The sequence below is a fragment of the Larimichthys crocea genome, chromosome VIII (assembly GCF_000972845.2).
Source record: "Larimichthys crocea isolate SSNF chromosome VIII, L_crocea_2.0, whole genome shotgun sequence".
Classification (NCBI taxonomy): domain Eukaryota; kingdom Metazoa; phylum Chordata; class Actinopteri; family Sciaenidae; genus Larimichthys; species Larimichthys crocea.
The window spans coordinates 11984079-12007466 of record NC_040018.1 but is presented as its reverse complement, the minus strand read 5'-3'; the positions used below and the strand labels follow the sequence as shown (position 1 = coordinate 12007466).

Sequence of the window (23388 nt, the reverse complement as noted above, 5' to 3'; positions counted from 1 at the left end):
AAATCCCCAGTATTTTGACAACAAAATAATAAAAAAATATATAGCATGAGAAACCTTTTTTTCTTTCCCTGCGAGCCAGGTTTTAAGAAAGCTCTCTAAAAGCTATCAAAAGTTTCAAAATTTCCCATAACCCCCTCCTGTGGGTGTGCCTGTAAAGTGCTTCACTCCCGTCTCTTGAAAGGCTCCAAGGAATTGCATCATGGGACGGGGTGTAAGACGATGGTAGCAACATACTGTAACATGGGGGAAATACCTCATGTTGGTTGATTCATAAACACCTTGTGCGCTGGCTGGCTGGTCTCTCAGACTGTCTGTGTCTGAGGTCTGTGCTGTGCTGGGTGTAATGGTAGAGCTGTACAGTGCCCAGTGCCTAGTGCCAAGTCCCTACACTGGTCTGAGTGCTGTGTAGGCAGGCACACACACACACACACACAAACACAGTCACAGATTATAGCGCGGCTCTGTTTTTAATTGAGTCTCAGCCTTTGTGGTGTCTGTTATCTCTGACTAATAGCATACATTGGACCTCTCTCATTATCAGAGTGGGTCTTTATCAGAGACCCTTGTTTGATACAGTTAGAGTTGATGCATTATGAACCGCACACCAAGAGTCAACAGTGATCTGCATATTCAATAACTTCCGTAATTATATGCGCAATTCATCAGATGGGATGTGATTGCAGGGGAAGTGGAATAGAGAGGAGCAGAGAGGTCTGATTCCTGGAGGACTAAAGTCTAATCACAAAACTAACATGATAATTGAAATCTAAATTGAAAGGCTTAGCTCTCAGGGAGAGTATGTCAGACGTGGAGTGTAGAGGCGCTAGTGAAAGGGAGAAAGAGAGGCAGAAAAAGTATGATTTTAAACTGTGCATGTAGACATACATGCATGAAAAAGCAGGGGTGTTTCACACTAATATTATAACAAGCTCCGAAAAAAGTCTCTGTAATCCGGGAGGTAAAACTAGCTGGAAGTGAAAAAGCTTTGAATGGTATGCAGGGAAGCATGTGTGGAACATTTACCAAAAAAAAAAAAGACATTTGAAATGATTTTTAAATATTTCAGTCACTTTTATGCACAAATCCTCAGTGAAACATAAAACTCACCATATAGTTTACAATCACTGATCGCTGGTTATTTCTGTCTCTTTTGCATGTTTCTGTGTTTCTGTAAGTGTAACCCTTTACTAACAAGGAGCTAAGGCCAAGTATTAAAATCTAGGCGAATATACACAACAACACACTGTGGTCCTGGAGAGTGTGCGTCAGAGGGCAGTTCAATAATGGCTCAATATAACACACTGTCACCATCGTCCCTCTTTTCTTGAGTCAACTGTGCTCAGTGGCCTTTAAATTCTTATTTTCAAGAGGTGAGTGAAGTAATTGCTTAACAACAACTGTGTGAAAAGGAACATGTTCTGCACTGCAGTGTACAGGATGGCCCTCAGCTTACACAAGAGTGTCTAATCACATTAGCTGTTCATTTATCCTTTTACCTTCCCACATTGCAGCAAAATACAGAAAAAACAAATACAGGTTTCAGTGCTATTCTTTTCTTTCACGCTGGAAAATGAGTGTCTCATTTTGCTAAACGTGTTCTGAGGAGTTATACACAATCATATAAACACTTTTCTTTTCAGATGCATTTAATCAAAGACTGTATTGTGTCGGAGCATTGCACTGAAACAAAGCTGTCCTCCGTTTCACCTCAAAGGCTGTGCTACCTTCACATTCACGTCTCATGTTTTACTCATAGTGAACGCAACCCAAAAGGAAGAACTGCAGAAAAGTCCTCTGTCTCGTTCTCCTCTCCTCCCCCTTTCTCTGCTGCCCCCCCCTCCGACCACAGGATTCATATTCATCCCTCAATAACATTTAATTAGTAATGCCAAATTCATTAACCTGTGCTGCTGTTACGCTGGCCTCGGCCATAAATTAGCTTAATGTGAGCAGACGTATTGCAGCTGTAATAAGGGACATAAAACTCAAAGAGAAACACATACTGTTCCTCCATAGTCATGGATCATTATAACTCAGCAGTGTTTTAGAGCATTCCTTTTCAGAGTAGCAGCTCTTTAGTAGCTTTTAACTATAAGCCCATTAAAGTTGTTTTTTTTAATGCTTTAGAAATTAGTTTTTAGTGCTGATTGAAATATTAAGAATATTATGGAAATCCATTGCTTATGACACCTCCTCTGGCCTCAACATTTCCAATGCTTTAGCTAGAGTACATAGTGTAAAACATGAGTTAATAGAAATGAACAATGGAAAAGAAGCTGAAAAATGCTGCTATGCAGTGGTTAGTGCAAGTCAAGAGTGCATTGGTTAAATATTAAGGTGTTTTTTTTAGATTCATGTGAGAGTCCATGTTGTTTCCAACAGAGCTGAGGTGCCAGCAACTGATGCAGAATTGGCTGTATCAGTAAAGGAGATGCAAGAGACAATCCCAACAGCTTCTGACAGCTCCGCCTAATTGGTCCAGCTATTTGGCATCTTGTTTGTGTTTATTTAATCAGCTGAGGGAATGTGTACATTTTGGCTGTCGGGCATGTTCCTCCCCTTTATCATGAGGAGATATGTTACTAGCAGCATTTTCTGTATCTCGTTTTCTCTTTAATTCTTTAAAATGGACAAACTTGTTTCTTGGGCAGACAAACAGATTCAGGAAAGAACCTGCTATTGTAAAAACCTCGGACGACCTTCACTGTCCTAGGATTACACGTTGACCTTCCTACTCCTCTATCCCCCAGTGATCTCGCCTAACAACTCGCACCAAAGAGCCTATTAGGCCTGGATCCCACTTTGTTGTTAAAAAGGGTCTTGTCCTTTCAGAACACTCACTTCCTCGCTTTCTGTTTTTTCAAGCATAGGTGGTGGAGGAACACAAGTTCATTGTTCCCTCGCAGATGGAAGTTGGAGTTACCAGGGTAACAGCTCTAATCCTCCTTTTTTTTTTTTTACCACTTTTTTCATATTAACAGCCTATTGAGTGCTACCTTTTAAGTCACAGGCAAGAGCGCTCACTCACTTTTAATTAGCTATGATTCTGTTTGCCAGAGACAGCATGATGAGCTAATCGAAATTTACGAAATAATGACGTACTGCAAGCAGCTACTTTCTTCTCCTGAGGCCTGCTCCAAGAATAACAATAATGAGGCCATTATCGAGGATTGCACTTTAAAACGCTGCCCTGCCACCAAAACAGAGGACATAATTGTTCTGGTGTTTTCCATACAATCAACAACCCATTGTTGATGACTTGAGAACTAAGGGAGCAAAGAATGGGTGCCATAATGATTGGTCTGTGCTGCCATGAAGATCCTGTACAAAGTGTCCACTGAGGAAGGACTTCGATAGACTACTGATTGGCTTGTAAGGACTCTGGATGAAGACAACTGTCTGGCTTTGTAAAAAAAAAAAAAAAAAAAAAAAATGTCCTTTCTGCTTTTTGTCTGTCTTGCCGCTCAAATAGCACCCAAGCCGCATTAGAGAAGAACCATTCATATGGTGAAAGGCTGGGAGTCACACAGGCTCATGTGAAGGGGCCGCGTAGCTGGAGAGAATAGGCATTTATATAACCTCCCTGCAAACAGGAGAAATATAACTGATCTCTAGCAGAAGATAATAAAAAGCTGTGTTTGTTTTCTATAAGTAGACTACAAGATGTCCATAAGAGAGTTGTGTATTAACATTTGACCAGTGCCTCTATACATATATTTAAAAAGTCAATTTAGTTCACGAGTCATGTATGTCAACTGAGCTTTATCTAACATGTCAAGATGACTCAATTAGATAATGGCATATCTATGCTCCAAAACTAACTGCATTAGAAATGCAGCTCTGCCATTTGGGAATGAAACTATTCCAGAGAGAAGATTATGATTAATAGAGGCTGAAAATAAAATATTTTGTCAAAAGTTTCACATCTAAACTTACTGGGTGAGAGCTCAGTGGGTTTGTACAAACACGGCGCTGCACCTATTAGCTGTGCTCCATTGTAAAGGAGCGAGAGAGACAGAGCTCGAGGGCAGGAAAATGCTAAGTGGGCCCCTTAGCCTAGTCAACCTTCAGTGGGTTTCATTTATCTTCATCTTGTTAGACTAAATTAATTAACAATCTCAATGTTACACACTTTCTCCTTTCATTACATCAAATAATGGCAGAAATGTAGGGGGAGGTCCTGCCCACTGGGAGTAGACAGAGACTGAAGACATCTCTCTCTCTCTCTCTCTCTCTCTCTCTCTCTCTCTCTCCCCATCTCTGTATTCTGTCTCTCTTCCTTCCCCTTTCTCTATCACACACTCACTCTCATTTTCTGATTCTCTTTGACTACACAAAACAAAAACCAGTTAAACGTCTTCCATAAACATATTAAAAATTGATCTAAAATGAAAACACATCCTCTTTTTGACAAAGAGAGAAACTTTGAGGCTTACAATAACATGAATAGTGGTCTATTAAAGACACCGTGCACATTGTTTACTGTAGTTCAGAGAACTTTAAAAAATAATGGGAATTTTAAACAGACTGGCATTATTTTTATGAGACGGTACAAAGGCTTTGACTTGTACATGTATGAAAGGTTTGATGTATATTTTACAGTGGCCGCGCATCAGGTGTCGTTATGAAGCACTTTTACAGCTATTATGACTCACTCTGCGTACAGTATGACTCAAAACTAAACTCGTGACTCATAACAATAATGAAAGGCCCATCCGGTGTGCTACTGAGACATACAGCATAAAAAGTCAGAAAAGATACTGGGATTCTTCACTGGAGGAATATCTTAACTGCCACATCCATCCACCCATGTTTCTATCCTTTTCACCCCTTTCTTTTACCCCCATCCCACTCCAGGACACAAGTCTTATCCAAGCAAAAGGGCTAACCCTGAAGCAAAGCCTGCCTTTAATCTTGGCCTGATTGTTGAGGCCTCCAATCGCCAGTGAGTGTGCGTGATATCTTTCTACTGGCTCTTCTCCTTTAATTAAAACAGACTCTGACAGAAGGATGTGGATTAGCAGTGCAATAATGTGTTTACTTAGAATAATCACAGTGTTTTCTCACAGCTCTGAGAACAAAAGGAAATTGTTAAGAAACAGCTAAGGTCAAAGGTCATGTTTCTTTTTCTTTTTTCCTTTTTTTCCCACCACCACCCCACATTATGCAGTACATCTTCAGTACAGTAAGTTATCGACACACAGCTGAACGCTGCCATCCACCTTGTACCGTTGAAAAAAGCAGATATGAAAGAAAAAATGGATACTGTACATTTTATATTACATATTTCATTTTTTTCATAAACAGTACATCAAATATTTATGGAAATGTAGTTAATACATGTAATTTATATGTAAGTGATAAATGTCTCTTTCAGTTTTTTGTTTTTTTTAAATATAATAAAATGAAAAGAAAAGAAACTGTTCCAGTTAACGGTCATAGTCATATAAATGTGGGGATTTTAAAGATAAATAAAATGGATTTAAATGCATGGGAGATTTTTCTATTGAATTCCTGAAGGACATTTTGACTAGCGAGTGTAATGGTATCAAATTGTCCTTTCTTTTTAAAATACCCCCAACAGTTCTGAGAGGGAAAAAAAAATGCTGTTAATTTAATCAAATAAGTGACCTTTTGAAAAAGAAATCAAAGAGGATTCATTAGCTTTAGTAAAGTTTGGCTGACAGCAGCTTTGAAAGGCAGATGCTGCTGCTGTGGCTTCTAATGAGCCAACCCTAATTAGGGAGCAACACTGGAGCCTAGAGAAGGTGGTTGACTAGGAAAGGAGCCAATGGTAAATACACTCTCTTATTTACTTCCTCTGTGTGTAATGACAGCACACATTTTTAATTAGAATCACAGGAAGGGTAAAGACAAAAAATGTAAATCTTTATGGTAGGTTGAATACAAACACGGAACACAACGGGAAACAACAGTACATCACAAAACAGAGACTGCCTCATCCCAACATCCCTGATTAGGGTAGTTAGTAAGGGAGGGCAGATGGGGAGAGTGGTCAGACAAAAGCATGCAGCTTAAAGACACAGAGAGCCTGATCTGCAGGTCCTTTAAGCCATGTAAGGGAGGGAAAAGGAAAAAGAAAAAAGAAAAAAAAAAGGGTGGCTCATCTACATGTGTCCCTTAGGTTGTTGATGTGTGCTTTCAGTCTGACTGGAGGCTATCAGGGGGAGCATGCCAGTCGACCACACACTACATGAACACAATCATAACACACAGCTTGGGTAAATATGTTATAATCCATGTTTGACATTGTTCAAATATACAGACACATGCGTACACACAAACATGTGTACGCACACACACACACACAGGACAAAGTCTAAAAGCTAACGATGTGTCAGAAAGCTTAACCCCTGTTAGCCCGCTACCACCCCTGCCCGACCTATGATCCTAAATGGCAACAACGGAAATGAAACTAACCTCAGTAAAAAGCTGCTACGAAGAAAGCCCTCCATGTCAGCGTGTGGGGTTCTGGCAGGAGAAATCACAGAGAACCATTTTCACTATGAAACGAGTGATAATCAAGCAGAAGAACAAGGAGGAAGGAGGGAAAGAGAGAAAAAGAAAGAAAGAAAGAAAAACACATAGAGCATACATCTTCCTCCTATAATAAGGCATGTCTTTAATTAAAGCAGAAATATGGCTACGAACCCATCCTCTCTTTTTATGAACTGACATCATTAATTATACCTCTTTCCATCGAGGGAGTGGATTTGCATACAACATCGGTTTGCACTGAGAGCCTGATGATATGTTTGCATCAAATAAACTCTGCCTACTGATCTCTATACAGTCTTTTTCCACGGCTGTGTGCAGATATATACATGTACATTCAGCGCTGTAACCACAGATCCCAGAGCAGCCCCAGTGTGTTCGGAGTAGCCAACGGTGGTCCAGCTGCACCCCATGTGTGGCGAGGGTGCTGTGGCTTCTGGGAGCTCGGCCGCAAGGGACCCAAGCTGGGACTCACAGCGTCAATGAGGCAAAAGGATGTGGTCATGATGTCACCACTTGTAGGGGTCGTTCAGAAGCCTTAGCCACAAAATACTGGAGACACATGGCTAAAAATGACTTACAACAGGTTTCCATTAGTCTCTGTTATTGCTCTGTATAATATACATTTTTATTGTGTTAGGACTGGTTGAAAATTGATTAGGACTTCCACGAGCTTTGTTTTGAGTGGTAAAAAAAAAACGAGCAGTGATTCCAGAAAACAGATTTGTGAGAGGGGAACTTCTGTCAGTGGCTGAAATTTAAATGTCTCTCAGATCTAACAGCTAAGACTTATAAAAGACACTCAGCCACTGAAACATGGCAAGGATATCTCTCCAAAAAATATATTCTGCAATATAAGAAGCCATTTCATCACCCCAACATCACTTTATTCAATATTATAACTTTAAAATTTAAGAGGTGTTTAAGGCTGCAGATCAAAATCACTACTTAAAAAAAAAAAACGAGAAAAAAAACACACCAACGGAAAGAAAAATACTCTTTTCTGAACTTCCTCTGTTATGACACTCCCTCGTGCACATCATCGTGAATCACACAAAACACAACAACAAATGACATCTCAGCCCTTAAACACCTTAAGTTTTAGTGACATGGGTGTAATTTGGCATTTTCTCCCTTTGCTCTCGTTGCTTATGAGACAAAGCCTCTGAGAGAATGGAAAGAATGAGCTGGGCCCAAGGACACTGTGCCTTTCAGTCTGGCCAGCACTTAGCGAGTCAGTGGATCCACAAGGCCCAGAGGGCTCAGCCGAGACTTTTCTCACAATAAGGTGTCTGGGGAGGCGGGAGTGGCATAGCTAGGGGCGCTGCAGTTCTGCTCTTTTTTTCTCCACTCAGCTGGGCCCAGAGCACATAATACCATCACCACGGCACAGCACACCGAGCCAGTGACAACGTGAGAAAACAACCGTCAAACAGTGCAGAGCAGATCAAGCGTGTCTCCTCACTTCTCTGAGTGCAAAAAGCACACATACTCTGAAGCAGGCGCACACAAACTATAACAATTACCAACACAAATGTAAATTTGCTCTGAACTTACAGCACAGCGTGTAAACAGGTTACAGTACACATTTACATACTGAGTTCAGGAATAAGGAAGAGGACTTAGAAACAGTGATGCAGAAACTCAACAAATTTACACACAAGCAGTGACAGAATGAACAGAGAACTCTTATTACCTGAATGTGTGTTCATTTATTTTACTGGCACCTGAATCCTTCAGTGGCCTTGCTAACAGTTAAATAGTAGGAGGAAACATGAAATAGATTAGGCTCTGCTCAGTTTCTATCTTTATCTTTGGTCTTAGTCCATAACCCTTGTTCTTTCACTCTCTGTATGCTTGTGTTTCCTCAGCTGTGCCTGCTGTCTCCAGTCCCATTGTGGTCAGAAACAACTGAACTTAGCCTATGGAAGCAAAGGTGCGGTTTGGAGCGCAAATGACCAGGAAAAAGTGACTGAGCCACATTGTATTTGCTCTTCTCCGAACACAAAAAAACAAGAATGTCTTTAAATTAAAGCTAGGCCACAATTCAAGGGCAGGCTTTCTGGTGGAGGAGAAGCGGGGAGAATAGACATCACTGAGTTGGCCTGGACCAGTCCGAGCAGCACGGCAGCCCTTTCGAAGAATGAGCCTCTGCCAAAATCTGCCTCTGCCTAACCAAGTCTCCTACCATCTGCAACAAATGTGCTCTATTAAAGCAGTACCATATGGACAACAAGCTAGCTATTAACACGGCTTCAGCACATCCCCTTAACCTAGCCCAGATTTCAAACTTCCAGTCAAATTGACTGCTGATTTAATGCACCGCCAGCAGCCATGTGGGTCTTGGCACGAGACGGCACTCTCAGCCTTCAGTCATTAACAGGCTCACGTAGAGCACAGCGCACAGCGAGACACAGAAGTTAGCTACACAGATCCTACAAGTAACTACATCCCATGTTCCTTGGTATATGCCTTAACCCAACCCATATGAGAAAAAGTAGCAATATCCAAAGAGTCTGATCCAGGAACTCCAGCCTCCCTAAGACAAGTAAACCAGAGCTCAAAACACTCTATTGTACAGAGTGGAAACAAGCTCATGAAGCAGATCTACCCACAGAGCTGCTGCAGTGGCAGCCTAAGTGGTGGCTTATGTCTCAGTTCTTCCACAGTGATGGAGAGCGCATTTGCTCCCTCTGCATGGATCCAAAATGGCAGTGATTAACCCTGCAGGGTGTGGAGGAGGGGGGCACTTTAATCCCTATGGGCCGGGCGGCCATGTTGACGCCTCTCCCCTCTCTGAGTCATGGGGAGACCCACCCACTGTTCACAAAGCCATGCTCTCTTCTCCTCGACCATGACGCCACGGCTATGAGCCCTCTGTTCTACGACCCAGAGACAACACACACACACACACACCAAATCAATTACAGTTCTATGGTTTGAACCCAACTCCAAAGTTCAGAAAAATTTTGTTTGTTTATTTTTTCTCCTCCTGTCTCAGTTGCGTCAGATACAGTACATAATTAGAGTGGAAATATGAATGTATACAGAGCTGTGGACAAAGTCTTGGCGCAAGTACAGTTTGTTTTTATTTTACATTTTAAATTAAACGCTGTTAATTTTTAACTTGTTGTGTTTTCCGTGATAACTTTTTTGAAAAAAAAGTCTGTGTCAAGCGCAGTTTTAATTTATATTATTATTATTATTGTTATTATCATTATTAGAGATCTGCTAAGAATTTATCCCAAAAAACATTTATTTCTTTTATGTTTTTAACCTTTCAACATGAAACATGAGATCATTGTTCCGCAACATCTCTGCCAGTAGTGTCCCTATGCAAATTGAAGTGATAAGCTAAAGACTGCTTGATGACAGTCTAATTAAATAAGCCTTTCAGTGCTCTCAGTGGAGCAGTGGGATGTGTGAAAAGGTACTGCTGGTTCGAGAGGAGGGAGATCCAGAGAGGGGAAAAAAAGCTGTCCAAGCAATCCCAACATCCCAGCAGACAGCTTTACGCCAACTCAACACCCAGTCACATGAAATATGGCGATACCTGGTCCAGCACATGTCCACACGCACACACACATACACTGACATATAGGCATTAAACCTGCAGAGTAGTACACACACATGCACACACATAGACACACCTTATGTTACCTTTACTAATGGCAACAGTGTCCCATTGACCCCCTCCCCTGTCCCATACACACGCACACAAAACGCACATACATACGCCTGCATGCACACACACACACCTCAGTCAGAGCTGCCAGATGAGTAGTGAATTAATTTGTGTGAGCCACTCCAACATTAAGAAGGTGTGTTGAAAGGTGTCTGCTCATGTTTCAAATTAAACGCGCTGCTGGTCAGCATTAGCACCTCGCCACCCGTCGGCAACTGACACTTAGGGGGCTGGGGGGGAGGGAGGAGGGAGGAGGGGAGCCCATCCACCGTTCACACTGGAATAATTAGAACATGTCAGGAAGAATTAATTTCCTCATTTTTCAAAAGGATACACAGAAATTACCATGTTATTATATGACAGGGTCCCTGGGAGGATTGGATTAAATTTGATTTCTTGCGCAGCCCACACAACAAATTAAAGTCATAAATAAGATGGAAAGAAGCGGGGCACAGAGCATATGTTTATGGCAATGAGTGAAGCCAAGGGACCAGAAACAACTATCTTCATTTCATTTTATTTAAATCAGGCCGACACCGTGTGTCTGAATGACAGCAGTTGCTAATGGGTCGAGATTAGAGGCTCCTTGATATTAACACAGAGATCAAACAATTTCAGCTAAAAAGCAGTGGAACGTACAGTGTGTAAGCTACTAGATGAGCTTATTCGGCACAGAGTGACCGGCTATTGCTTGATGTAGGTCTCACCACAACAAAACATCTGAACTTTAATACTTCAATGTTCAGCTTTTTTTTTAAATATCATGAACACACAGAGAGCTGTACAGAGCGTAACGCTCATCACCCTGTTTGAGAGGTGTAGGTAACGACGTGTCACCCTGTCCGAGTCTGTCAAACCCTATTCATTGTAGAGTCAGCAGTCAACAGGAAGTTAATGGCTAAATTCGGGTGTGGGTGTCACCCTGACACACAAATGACACAGATGCAGTTTAGAACAATTGCATTTGCATGGACACTAAATAAAATGTTTAGATTTACAAACACATTATCCTTCATAAAGTACCACGAAGGTCTTAACAATCAAATGAGATCATCTATTAGGGATGAGATACATCAAAATTTAAAGAGCCTATTCAGCTGACCCAATCTAACAACACAATACTGGACACTACCTCTCGTCTTGGGGCTTAGATTAGACTTGTTAGCTTACTGTTACAATCTAATACTGGCTTGCCTGGAAAGAGTTTTTCAACTCTTTCAAAACAGGCCGTCATTACAGTCTAGCACTCCCTCGGGCACCACAAACTTTAAATAATTTGCGAATCAATTAACTGGCTACTCTCAACGCAACAGGGATTTCACACTCTAGGGTTGTGGTGCATTATCAGTTGGAGACGATTCATGGCGTTTTGGGAGAGAAGTTCATGGTTGAAATCATTAATTCATTTTACCGGACTTTTAGTTATGCATTACTTTCTCCAGCTGGTGTAGCAAGAAGATTAATGGCATGTTCTTTGGTCCTGCCGTATGCAGCCACTAGGTGAAACTCTGTCCTACAGTACAAGGGAACATATCTTGAGAAGCAGCCAAGTCCATATTAGGTTTTTATTCTTCTGAGTACGAAATAAAGTCCATCAAACCTTCAAATAATAATAATAATAATAAACTCAGAGGTTAGGTCCTTTTCATGTGATTAAATATGGACCATACTTAATCACCAACTGTAAAGAGAGCCCAGACAACAGCACACCTAATCAAATTGCCAACATGCATATTTTATTTTAAGCGCTTCAAACTGAGGTCATGCATGAGTAATACAGAGAGCAAACTATTAATTGAAATGCAGAGTTTAGGAAGTTCAGACAGGTTTTGCACATTCTTGACAGGTAATGACATGTGCAACAATTAGTTCTTACAAATTCACACTGGGATTCTCTAATGTAATTGAGGCTGATGAAATTAAAATCTTTGTTAGGCTGTCTTTGTCAAGCGGTCTCTGTTTAGCAACATGTTGACCAAAATCACTGATGGGTCAGTGGATTGAAGAGGCCCATTTGATAAATAATAGATGACGGATAACCATTCAAAGGTTATTCATTTTCATTTTATGGTGAAGTGCTGTTTATTTAATTTCTGACTGATTTCTATTTAACTTCTCCCCTCGAGTGGTGCCATCGGCAGTGGGCTGAGAGCTGAGGCCGTGCGCCTGTTGCTTGTTAGATAAATGGCACATGCAAAGAGTGTATATGGCCTATTCTGATGGTCACACATCCTCAGATGTTTCCAAATGAGATTGCAGGAGTGTAATTAAATGTGTTCTATAAGCACTCCAGACACAACCCAAATTACTTCCTGTCGTGTTTTGAGATTAATTAAACCTGTAGGTCAGAGGATCTCGATTTCAGATTGTACAAGGATCTGACTTAATGTCTGTGGGATTGCAATGAATGCTAGCCCACTAGAGACATATTTTGTTTTATAACTAACAAGCGCCCGGTAAATAACACTTCAGTTACTTAATAACATAGTTACTTATAGTATTGATTCTGTTATTATTTTATTTACTGTCTCTGGAGGAGCATTTTTAGCTTGACCAGTAGGGGGCAGTAGACACAACTAGCGACATAGAAAATTCCTGCCCACATAAGTATTTGCAATTTTTGTTGTGTTGTTTCTGCGAGAGGATGTTTTTCTATACTTAGATAGTTCACAAGTACTGAAAGATCGAAAACTATACGCGATTTTGCTATCCTTATTGCGCTAAACCGTCTGCAGCTGTTTCAGTTAGCTAATATAAGCTGTCACATATGTATTATTTTTAATATTACATTAAATTATGTATGAACAAAACTGGCACATGCTCAACATGGTACATTTACTGTTTTATGTCTGTTTTTATTTCTGTTTTAATTATCGACTGAGATTTTATTCCATCTCAGTCAACAAATCATGCAGTGGTGTCTTTTATTGATGTGTATGCAGTGCTTTTAATAACTTTGTCTATCTAATTAGATGCTTTATTTATGTTCATGAGTCACACTCTACATGACTGACCATTTCACAGTTTCAAACCATTCACAACAAACTGGACAAAACTAACATGCAGCAGCAGAGCGAGAGAGAGAGAGCCGGTAGACAGGTGCATGTTCATCTGAGTGGAAGACAGTGTGTGTGACGTGAAATGGCATGATTAAACAATGGAAAATGGCCATGAACTTTGAATTCAGAGAGACATTTCCCAGCTGTTATTGAAGAGAATCTCAACCACATTAATATGACTCCCAGGATATCTCCAAATGACATTTAGAAGAAAAGAATATCAACCTAGTTCCTCTGTTTTATTTGCTTAATATCTAAGACACATTTTTATTGGAAAACCTGCACGAGCAGCAGCTGAGCAAAGAATGTTCAAGTAATATTTGTATTGAAGTAGAGACTGTAGACTGTAGTATTCTCTATTCTGTTTTAAAGCAAAATGCAGCATTTCATAGCAACTGTCTTACTGTACTGCTTAGGTACCTCTTTTAAACCAACATATTTTGGTATACAACCATGGCTACACAAAGCTTGCTCTGTAACTCGGACCTGATTCAAAAGGTCTGAAATTGGTAAAAAAAAAATGATGAATGTGCATTCCTGTATTAATATTTATATTCATAATTAGACCAAATAAAGTTTAAATGTATTCCAAACTCTTTCATTTGATTGATATCAAGGCTTTTTCTAATTAATGACATTTAAAGTTTTGACCAAGGTCACACGTTTCTCCAAAGGTGTATTTTCTCTAGTGTGTGAAAAAGTGTTTTTTTTTCTCTGTAAGGCCGTGATAATAATTAAGATACTTACAATAAATGAATACTAGAAAGCATAATTTGACCTTAAAATTGCAACTCCCACACAGTAAACATGATTATATCGCATAAGGAGCAAAAGAATGCGACAAAAGGAGAAAACACGATACTGAAGCAAAATGCAAGAAAAATAAGTTGGAGGATCTAATGTTTAAAAGGTCTGTCAGTAACTTTGTGGCTATATAAGTGTCTAATTGTGCATACATTGTGTGCCTATCCAATTGTCCACCTCATTTGATGCAGGTGTTCAGTGTGGGTGAAAGACAGCAGGGGTGTATGAGACATGTGGCAAGACAGAAAAAGCTGAAGAGGCAAATTGATACTTACAAAAACTGAAAGACTCAATCCCCAGCTTCCAGTGATCACTGGTCGGATGATTTTGAATTCATGTAAAAACCTGAAATGTAGGAAAAAAAGAAGACAGACAAAAGGCTATTTTGAGTGTGTCCTTGTAAAACATCATATCATTGTTTATCTTTGTTTTATTAATTAACAAACTTAATCAAAATTCCACAAAAATCACAGCATTTAAACACAGTAATTGAGTTTAAATAGATTTTTATTTGAAAAGCAGTGAATTCAAAACTTGGTTAGGATCAACAAGAGTCTTAGATAACTGTATTTACCTACATGGAAACAAATAGAGACAGAACTAGAGAGTGGGGCCATCATAGTGACTGTTGGCTGAGGGTCAGAGTCTCCACAGCTGAGCTACTGTAAGACAGCTTTGTTAGTGTCTGACCTCACAGTCCTCACAGCTGCCTGTCACCAATGGGAATCCATCCTAGACAATGTTTGAAATCTACTTCTCCGCTACCTCATTAATCTGTCTTCCAGTCGACGGACTCCGCTAATAAATAGCTTTCATATAAAGAGGTTGTTTTATTTAATTTTGCTTTCTTTCTTCAAGCGCTGCCTGCTAATGATTTATTTAGGGGGGCATGCTCTGCTAGTTTCAGCATGTCTTGTTGAAGTGCTGCAACTTAAGAGCTTTGTTCGAGAAAATACCCATGAAACTCCAGTACAGTGTAAGTGCATACAGTTTACGGCATCATCTGAGCCAAAATTCCACCCGCGGTTCAGAGGTAATGACAGCGGAGAGAAAACAATCCACTGATCAGGCCATCTAGCTTGAGGGATGCTGTAAGCTCATTCATGTTCATTTTCTCACATTATCGTGTGTTTCACAATAAGCCAAGATCTCATTACCAGCTGATTTATACAATTAGTCCGCCTCAGCACTGCCAATTAAACAAGGCCAAGGGTTTTTTAAGGTCACGCTTAACTGATCTGTCACTAATTTGCACTACAGCACCTCAGTCTCCCATCGCCGGGGGCCAATAAGCCACCAACAACAAGACCAGATAAATGTACTGACTATCACTGCATTGTTGTTAGAGCACAGTGCAGAATCTGCTACGTGGGAGGCTGGAGGGTTAACAGAATGAGCCAGATAAAGGCTGGAGTTGCAGACGGGTCTGAATGTGGTAGCCTTGAGGCTGGATGTGACAATGGGGAAGAGGGGACCCAGGTGACCCCAGCTGAATGGGAAGCTGTTACATGAATAGCACCTCTGAGTTTAAAGTCTACTCCTGCCTCTCAAATAAACACACACTATTTCGCTGTTCTGAACTCTGCTCCAGCTGCAACCACCCTCTCCTGTATTCGCACACACACACACACACACACACACACACACACGATTGACTATTAGTAGCTATTCAGTCCACACAACAATCCTGCCTGCTAGATAAACCACATATTACATGGATGGTAATTGAATAAACCAGTCTTTGTCAAACATCTGGCTATAGGCTTAATTTGTGTTTTACCAAAATAAATAAGAGCTCTTATAAATATTAATAAATATTAGAGAGTAGACATTAACAAACCTTTGAATTCATAATCTGATCTTAATTGACAACAATGAGGTAAATAATAAATGGGGAAATGTATTGCTTATTCATCGGTTATTTAAGTTAATTATTTGTCTGAGGAAAAAAAAATAATTCATAATTGCAAATAATGAGCGACCCCAAATTATATTATAATGAAGCAAATGTAGTAATCCCTGTGGTGTGATACGAGTCAGTGTCAACCGGCCTATTGTAGCTGCAGCATGTAGCAGCTTTTTCCCTGCTGTGAATTAGACCTACAGGCAGGAAACATAAAACAAGCGCTACCCATTCCTAATTAGAGGATCGGGGACTTATTAAACGCAATTCCAGTCAACTTGAAATCCAAATTATTAGTTTCACTACATTTTTATAAAGAAAGTGTCAACACACTTCGCCGATATACTGTATTTTCTGTTAATTCTTTTTAGTTAGAGACAGAACTGTGAGAGGAAGCAATGCTAAGTAAATGTAGCCTATTAGGCCACAAGTGAACAGTCAGAAGGAGGCAGGACTATTTTGTTTTTGTTGAAAATAATTTCCCTTCAGTGAAAATACTGGAGGTTATGCTCTCAGATACAAAAAAAAAATCCAAACAGACGGATGGAGCTGACATCAAAGGAGCAGGGACAGAGAGCTCACAGCCACCTGTGGCATTTCTGTCAAAGAGTGGCCTTTTCTCTAGCTTTGGCTGGTCGGAGCTACCTCACACATACGCACACACAAGACACACAGAAGAAACACATTGAAAATGCGCACACACACACACACACACATACACACCACAAAAGCCTTCGAATGCAGTGAAGCAGAGTTGAAAATTATAGCATCATTTTCAGTGCTCAGATTTGTCAGGGAACACACACACGAACACACACCCAAAGTCTTTAGGAAAACCTAAACTCAGCAAAGACAGAAACCAACTGACTTGTGCTTGATGAAATTGCAGTGAAACAAAATTGGGGACACCAAATGGATAAACTGTCCCTGATCCACACTGGTTTGAAAATCCAGAATTTGTCCTGTAATTTGTTGTAGTTCAGACGCACACACACACACGCAATTTCTCTGGCCACAACACAAGATTTAAGATCCACATTTCTGCAGTGATACGATGGGTCAAATGTGACGTTAAACCATTCACTTGTACCTCCCACGTAGAAGCTGTGTATCGTGTATCTTTACATAACACATCAAACATACTGTATTTCCTGCCGGAGTTAGTTAGAACTAAAGCCTCTTGTGCAGTACGTGAAGGGAAGCAGTTTTACCATCGCAGCACAGAAAGATTCACTTTCAAATCAATTGAACCTTCAAATTCCAGACATGTGTTCATGTACGGTGTGGGCTACGCATGATTTAATTTTCCCTGACCATAACAGAGAGTTGTGTTTTTCAACTATCATGTGACAGTGGCTCAGTATAAATAGACAACATCACCACAACTGTATACAGCACAGGGGGAGAGCAACCACTACATAGCTGTGCCGACCAATTCCAGGTTTTATGTTTCATGTACTTTAACTCTGTGTTGCATGAAAAACTGGTGCATGTGAGATTTTTAAATTGCATGTATGTGTGTGTACGTGCCTGCTACATACATACATACATACATGTATTTAAACATACATTTCACCTTATGTAGTTTTGTGTGGATATGCATGAGGCAAGCCAAAACTTGTACTTCAACTTCTGTTTGGAATTCATCCAGATCTGCAACATGTTATGAAAAATAAAAAAAAAATATATATATATATATATATATATATATATATCCTTCCAATCCTCCGTTCCAAATCCTCACTCTCTCCTGCATCCAAACACTCTAAAGTAGGAATTCTGCCGAGTTAGTTATTTTGACAATAGAGGTAATCTATGCCATCAGCAGGCTGCTCCCTACCTGGATGCTGTGTGGTTATCTCTGCAGAAGCAGCAGCCACACAGTCAGTCAGGCCGGGGACTGCGTGGGGGAGTTTGGGCTGCAATGAGGTGGGGCTCTAACAGTGGTCCCGGGGGAAATAGGGAAATAGGAGGAAGAGGAAGGAGGAGGAGGAGGGCGGTGGGGGTTTTGGTGAGGAGGGCGAAGGGGTGAAGCGCAGAACATTCTGCCACAGAAATGTCCAATACAGTAATTGAACACATGTGATTGTCTGTTAAATATCCAGTTCCACAAAGTCAATCCTCTCGGCAGTAGCATCATCTGTGAAATATGAAACGACAGCTTCCATGCAGTGAGTAATCACCTTAGCCAGGAATGAGAGGACACTGCTGGTCTGGAAACAGCTAGTGTTCACATAGACTTATAATTTTACTGATAATTTTAAGGAGGTAGTATTTGTGGAGACATCATTAGCTCATACATTTATTCACTTCCTACTGGTGAGATAAACTTTGGACAGCTGTGGACAGAAAAAAAACAAAACAAAGTCCAGCGATGTGCTGTTAGACAGACGAGCTGTATTTCTGCAAGAGATCCACCATGTCATTGAGTTATTTGGTGTTGGAAACAGGTCAATCACGTGCAAACAGCTGTTTCATGCTCCAGCACACTGTTAACTGTCACAGCCTCACGAATCTCTTTTCTCCTCTTTTTATCTTTACCCTCTGTCTCTCTCAAACTGCCTCTTTCTGTGCCTGGCTGAAGCTGTCCTGACACTGAACTACAGCAGACTAGACACTCACAAAAAATGTCTAGCACCAACGTGTCAGGAATGACTACCAGAGCGTCACTCCAGTTAAAATATCTTTGTTGGGAGTAAAACAGTGACCTGCATTTTGGCAGCAGCTGAAGTGCAACAGTGTCAGATAAAGCAGAGAAGAAGAAAAAAAAAATCCCACCCTTGAAGAGCAGCTATTCTACCCAGAGTTTGTTAGAAGCAATAGCCTGATACAGATACAGTGCTGTGGCTTCCGTGTGCTGCTTGGCAAATGCATTATCTGTCATTTCCTCTGCGTCAAATGACAAGAATAAAAGTCTATTTACTGAGCGACTGGGTTGAGGCAGGGTGAAGGGAGAGAAACGACCAGCAAATAGAATGTTTTCCTCCGTGGTGGACGGCATTCAGTCCCCAGTGCTCCTAACAGCCAGGCGTGCAACCTATCAATTCTCTTTGATTCCCTCTTACATATTCTTCTTCACTCCCAAGACTGTAAAGACAGAGAACACAAAATGGGATGTGTCTTTTCGCACACTGATGAGACCTCTTTTCTTAACTTCCAAAATATACACACATATTTTCTTTTCATTTTTTCCCCCCCTTTCTCTGTCGGTTTATATATTTGTTAGGTTGGGGGCAGGGGTATGAAAACAAGTCTCTCCCTCTCTCCCAGGTAATGTGTTTATTTTTCTGGACCCATCTTCTAGTTTACTGCGCGGTGGCGTTTCTCCCCTCTTATCGCCTGGCCCTCACGGGGCACTTTAGCCCCTCAAATCCTGTTCACCACATACTGGTTTTAGAATCTGTGAAGTGAGTGCTCGAGAAGCATGGCCACAATGTCTGCCTGTGTTGCTACTGGACTCAAATGGGCTTGGTGCTTTTTTGTCCAGGGAGATGCATAAAATGGAAGTTTTTAACACCTCAAAGGAGGCTGGGCCTTTGTGGAGCCACACTAGAGAATCCTGCCAGTCTCCCGAGGAGGCAGACACACTGAGTGCTGCAGGACAAAGAGCTAGAGGAGCAGAATCAGCAGGGGCATCACTCTGCTTTGGGCACCAGGCAGACACACACATGTGCGCCTGCATATACTGTATAACTGCACTTGCATACAGAGCGCACATACAAACACACAAACATCACAAAGGTTGGAATAGCTTGTTCCAACTATCTGAAATACCTATAAACACAATATCAAAATAGATATATCAAATATATCATAACAGTTGTGTTATAATTCAATCTGCTAAATTAACTGACAAATCAAGTTTTACTCATCTCTGACACCTGCACTGCAACCGCATGCATCCGAAAAAGCCTGCAGCAGGAACTAAAGAAGACATAATTCATCTGAATATAAACACTGTATTACCACTAGTTAAAATACAACATACAGCAGCTAACAGTAAATAGATTCACGCGTGATTCTACAAACACGCTCAATACAAATGACAAATACAACCAGCACAACAAACGCCGCCATTTCCTACTTATTGATTTCAGCTCCACTGTTTGAAAATAATTTCCTCATTTCCATCCCAATTTTCCTTATTGAAATTCTTTTTTTTATTCCCGCGTACAGCCCAACAGCTGGCATTTACAATCAGTCTTTATGCTGTTTAGATGTCTACAATAAGCATTTAGATGCAAATATCTCTGCCTTGTACAAAAGGAGTTGCAACTTCTGTCAGAAGCAACATAATCAACCTGCAATTGTCTCCTGGCTCCAAGTGGTTTCCAGTGACAAGGCCTAAGCCGTAAGCATCTGTATTCAAATGATTCCCCATTTCAGGCACGGTTTGGTGTGGATATTTTCCAACAGTACTGCACTGAAAATCAATCACATGGTGAATTAAACCAGAAAGGAAACAACTGATCCATAAATGATCAGGTTATAACAAGGCATTGGTGTCCACAAATTATTCTGTGTTTTCCTTGTTTTGAGGAGAAGCACGGACGCACTATTTGATAGTGGCCTTTTCCATCAATGACTTGTATTACTGTCGCATATCTTTAGATTTGCAGGCTTAAGTTGACAAATAATTACTTTGGCTGCGTGCTCAGCACAATGCAGGCAGACAACTTTAACTAAGTACATGTGTTTAGAGTAAAGAAGGTCTTAAATGGGCTGCGGTGTTCTCAGAAAAGGAAAGACTACAGTTGAACATTCATATTCCATGTTGGAAAATGACTCTGTATCTTCCATATAACCATACACTGTACTCTACAGTACAACAGCATTTGACTGCATGTTACTCTGCATCCTGATAGAAACTGAAGTCTAAGAGGTGATTCTTTCCTCGGGTGGAACACTAAACAGAATAACTCCTTATTTTTCTGAGAAAAAAAAAAAGACTGAAATCTTGATTAAGGTTTAACGGTTGTATAAATAAAAAATAAAAAATACTAAGCCTGTACTGCAGCATTTGTGACCATGTTGTAAATCTGATTCTGATGGGGGAATATGCTTTGCTTTGGCTCCACTGGCCCCTGTACAGCCATTTTAACAATTAACATTATAACCTCTGTTTTTTTTCTCTTTTTATTTACAGTTGCAGAGGTCATTTGTCTTTTTTTGAAACCCACAATTAATAGCAGCATTTGCAAATGCAAATGAATCCATTTAGGGGGAGGGAAAATGATCAGTTTGAGAATATTTCTGCCTTCTTAATCTTCTTAAGAGGGAAATGATTTAAAAGGAGGACACAAATCTCCAGTGACATGGCAGGAACTGCAGGGCACTTTCCTCTCTGCTTCCCCTCTCTCCCTCTCTCTATCCATTCTTCCTTCCTCATCTCACTCATGTCTCCCTCCCACCCCTCCATCCCCATTTCTCTCCTGTCCTAATTTACCCACCCCCCCCTTGTTGGCCTGTAGGGTTGGAAGGGCCAGGAGTAAGGGACAAGGAGCTGAGAGCACGGCACTACTTGGCTTGTCCCCCCAGAGGAAACAAATGTAGTGTTTGAGCCACTGATCACTGGTATAATTGAGTTTAACACTCCTTTTCTGGATTAAAAAAAAGAGCCTTTGAAATGAAAGGTCAAATTACCTCTACAGTCAGGCAATAAATAAGTCAAACAAGGTAAGAGGTTCCTGCCAGCATATGTTAGTGGCAAATTTAATTATTGGAAAAACAGGAGGCTCTTCCACTCCATACTGCACTGAACAAAAGCAGTGTTGGAGCCCCAGTTGTACAGTAAAGGGATGAAAATGTATCAATCATCACTTAATTAATCTCATCATTTATTTGAGCATGATTCCAACTTACTCTATCGGCGCTAACTGCACATAATTTAAGAAATGTAGCAATGCCTGAATATTATAGGGCCAAGATATCCACAGCAATTTTGCAAATAATCAAATTTCATGGGTGGAAAAACTTGAGCCTGGGTAACATTCTTGGCCATTAGTCTGCACACTTTTTAATGCATGATTTTTTCCAATTATGTAAGGTATCCTATAAGCCCATTGTCCATTGATTGCAACTCAAGGAAAGAAAATGGGCATAAAGTAATGCTGCAGTCTGGACCGGAGGCACAGAAGGTGGCCGAGCAATGCGCAGAACAAGGGAAAGAGAAAGAGGGAGAAAGACAACACTGCTCTACACCCAACTAGCTACAATGTGGCCTTTGTGACATAATGCTCTCTGCACAGCAGATTGTGGAAAATAATCCAAAATTTACTGGTTTGCATATCCAGCAATAACAACTGACATCACAACCTGTACCATATATCCCATGTTTTCTGGGCACATTTTACATTTAGTAGAGAATGAGGGGGGTAAGAAAAACATCGTCAAGCAGTTATTATATTCCCATCATGTCCTGGGAGCCCATTACAGCATGGCACAAGCAACGGTAAAACTGAGAAACTCAGCAGGCTGAGGCTACAGGCAGAGGGCTGGGGAGCATTTCGGCTCACAGTACAAACTTACTGCACACTGTTAACTGCTGGAGAAAGATGTAGTTCAAACAAACACTTTGCACCTACAGATTATGTGTATTTAAATTCTGGTAGTCATTAAGGTTTAGTTTTTCCTTTCAAGTGTTTAGTTGGCTTCTGTGCGCTACCATTACTGTTAGACCAAGAGCCTTCAGGTGTCTTTTGAGAGCTTCTGACAAAAAGAGTAATGAAGAAGGGAATGCAGCAGAGGATCAGGAGGAAGAGGCTCTTTAGTGTTCATACAATAGTAACATGAGGTTGGTGTTGACTGTGCTGAAAACACGACAGGTGGGTCACATGAACGATCACTGTTTTTTTCACTTGCCTGACACATGCTTCTCATTATTCTACAAGAAAAAACTGACATGGCTCCAAGCAAAAGAGAGAAGGCCACTACCACTACACCGCAAACTAGTTTTCAAGTATATCTTACATTACATATGAGTATACATTCTAAGGCAGAGTATGCTTTGAACCTTCCACTGGGGCAAAATGAAAATGTAAATAGATTAAATTGCGTGTCCAAACATGCAATAAGTGCTGCAAGGTAAGTATGATCTATGTAATAAAAGAAAAACACTTTCCAGGATTTCAATTGAATGAGCCAAGGAGACTTTTAAATCAAACTAGCAGACTAGTTCCCACAACCTTTAGAAATGTGAGTTAAAATGTAAAACATATAAATAAATGTGCTGAAATATGTGACTTCCATCCAGCTGGAAAAAAAAAAATCCACAGCTGTACCATTTAAATTTTTAAATGGCAAAAATAATATTTTCAAAGAACAGCCATGGACAGAGTGTGTGCGTGTACATGTGCTTGTGTCAGTGCGCATGCAATGTGTGCATGTATGTGTCCATGTATCCATGTGTGTGCACCGCTGCT

At 40.6% G+C, this 23388-nt stretch overlaps 1 protein-coding gene across 5 annotated transcripts in view; it reads right to left on the bottom strand.

Moving 5' to 3' along the window:
• The window catches only part of sox6 (SRY-box transcription factor 6), a 134196-nt gene that overhangs the window by 97686 nt on the left and 13122 nt on the right, over positions 1-23388 (bottom strand). For 4 of the 5 annotated variants that reach the window (XM_019272594.2, XM_019272593.2, XM_010731085.3 and 1 more), the window contains exons 2-3: positions 14340-14409; positions 6442-6492 (exon numbers count right to left, since the gene is read on the bottom strand). In XM_019272594.2, the coding sequence (XP_019128139.1) occupies positions 6442-6476 (35 nt within the window). In that variant the 5' untranslated portion in view covers positions 6477-6492; positions 14340-14409. The remainder of the gene's footprint in view (positions 1-6441; positions 6493-14339; positions 14410-23388) is intronic. The other variant, XM_019272596.2, reaches the window with a different exon arrangement.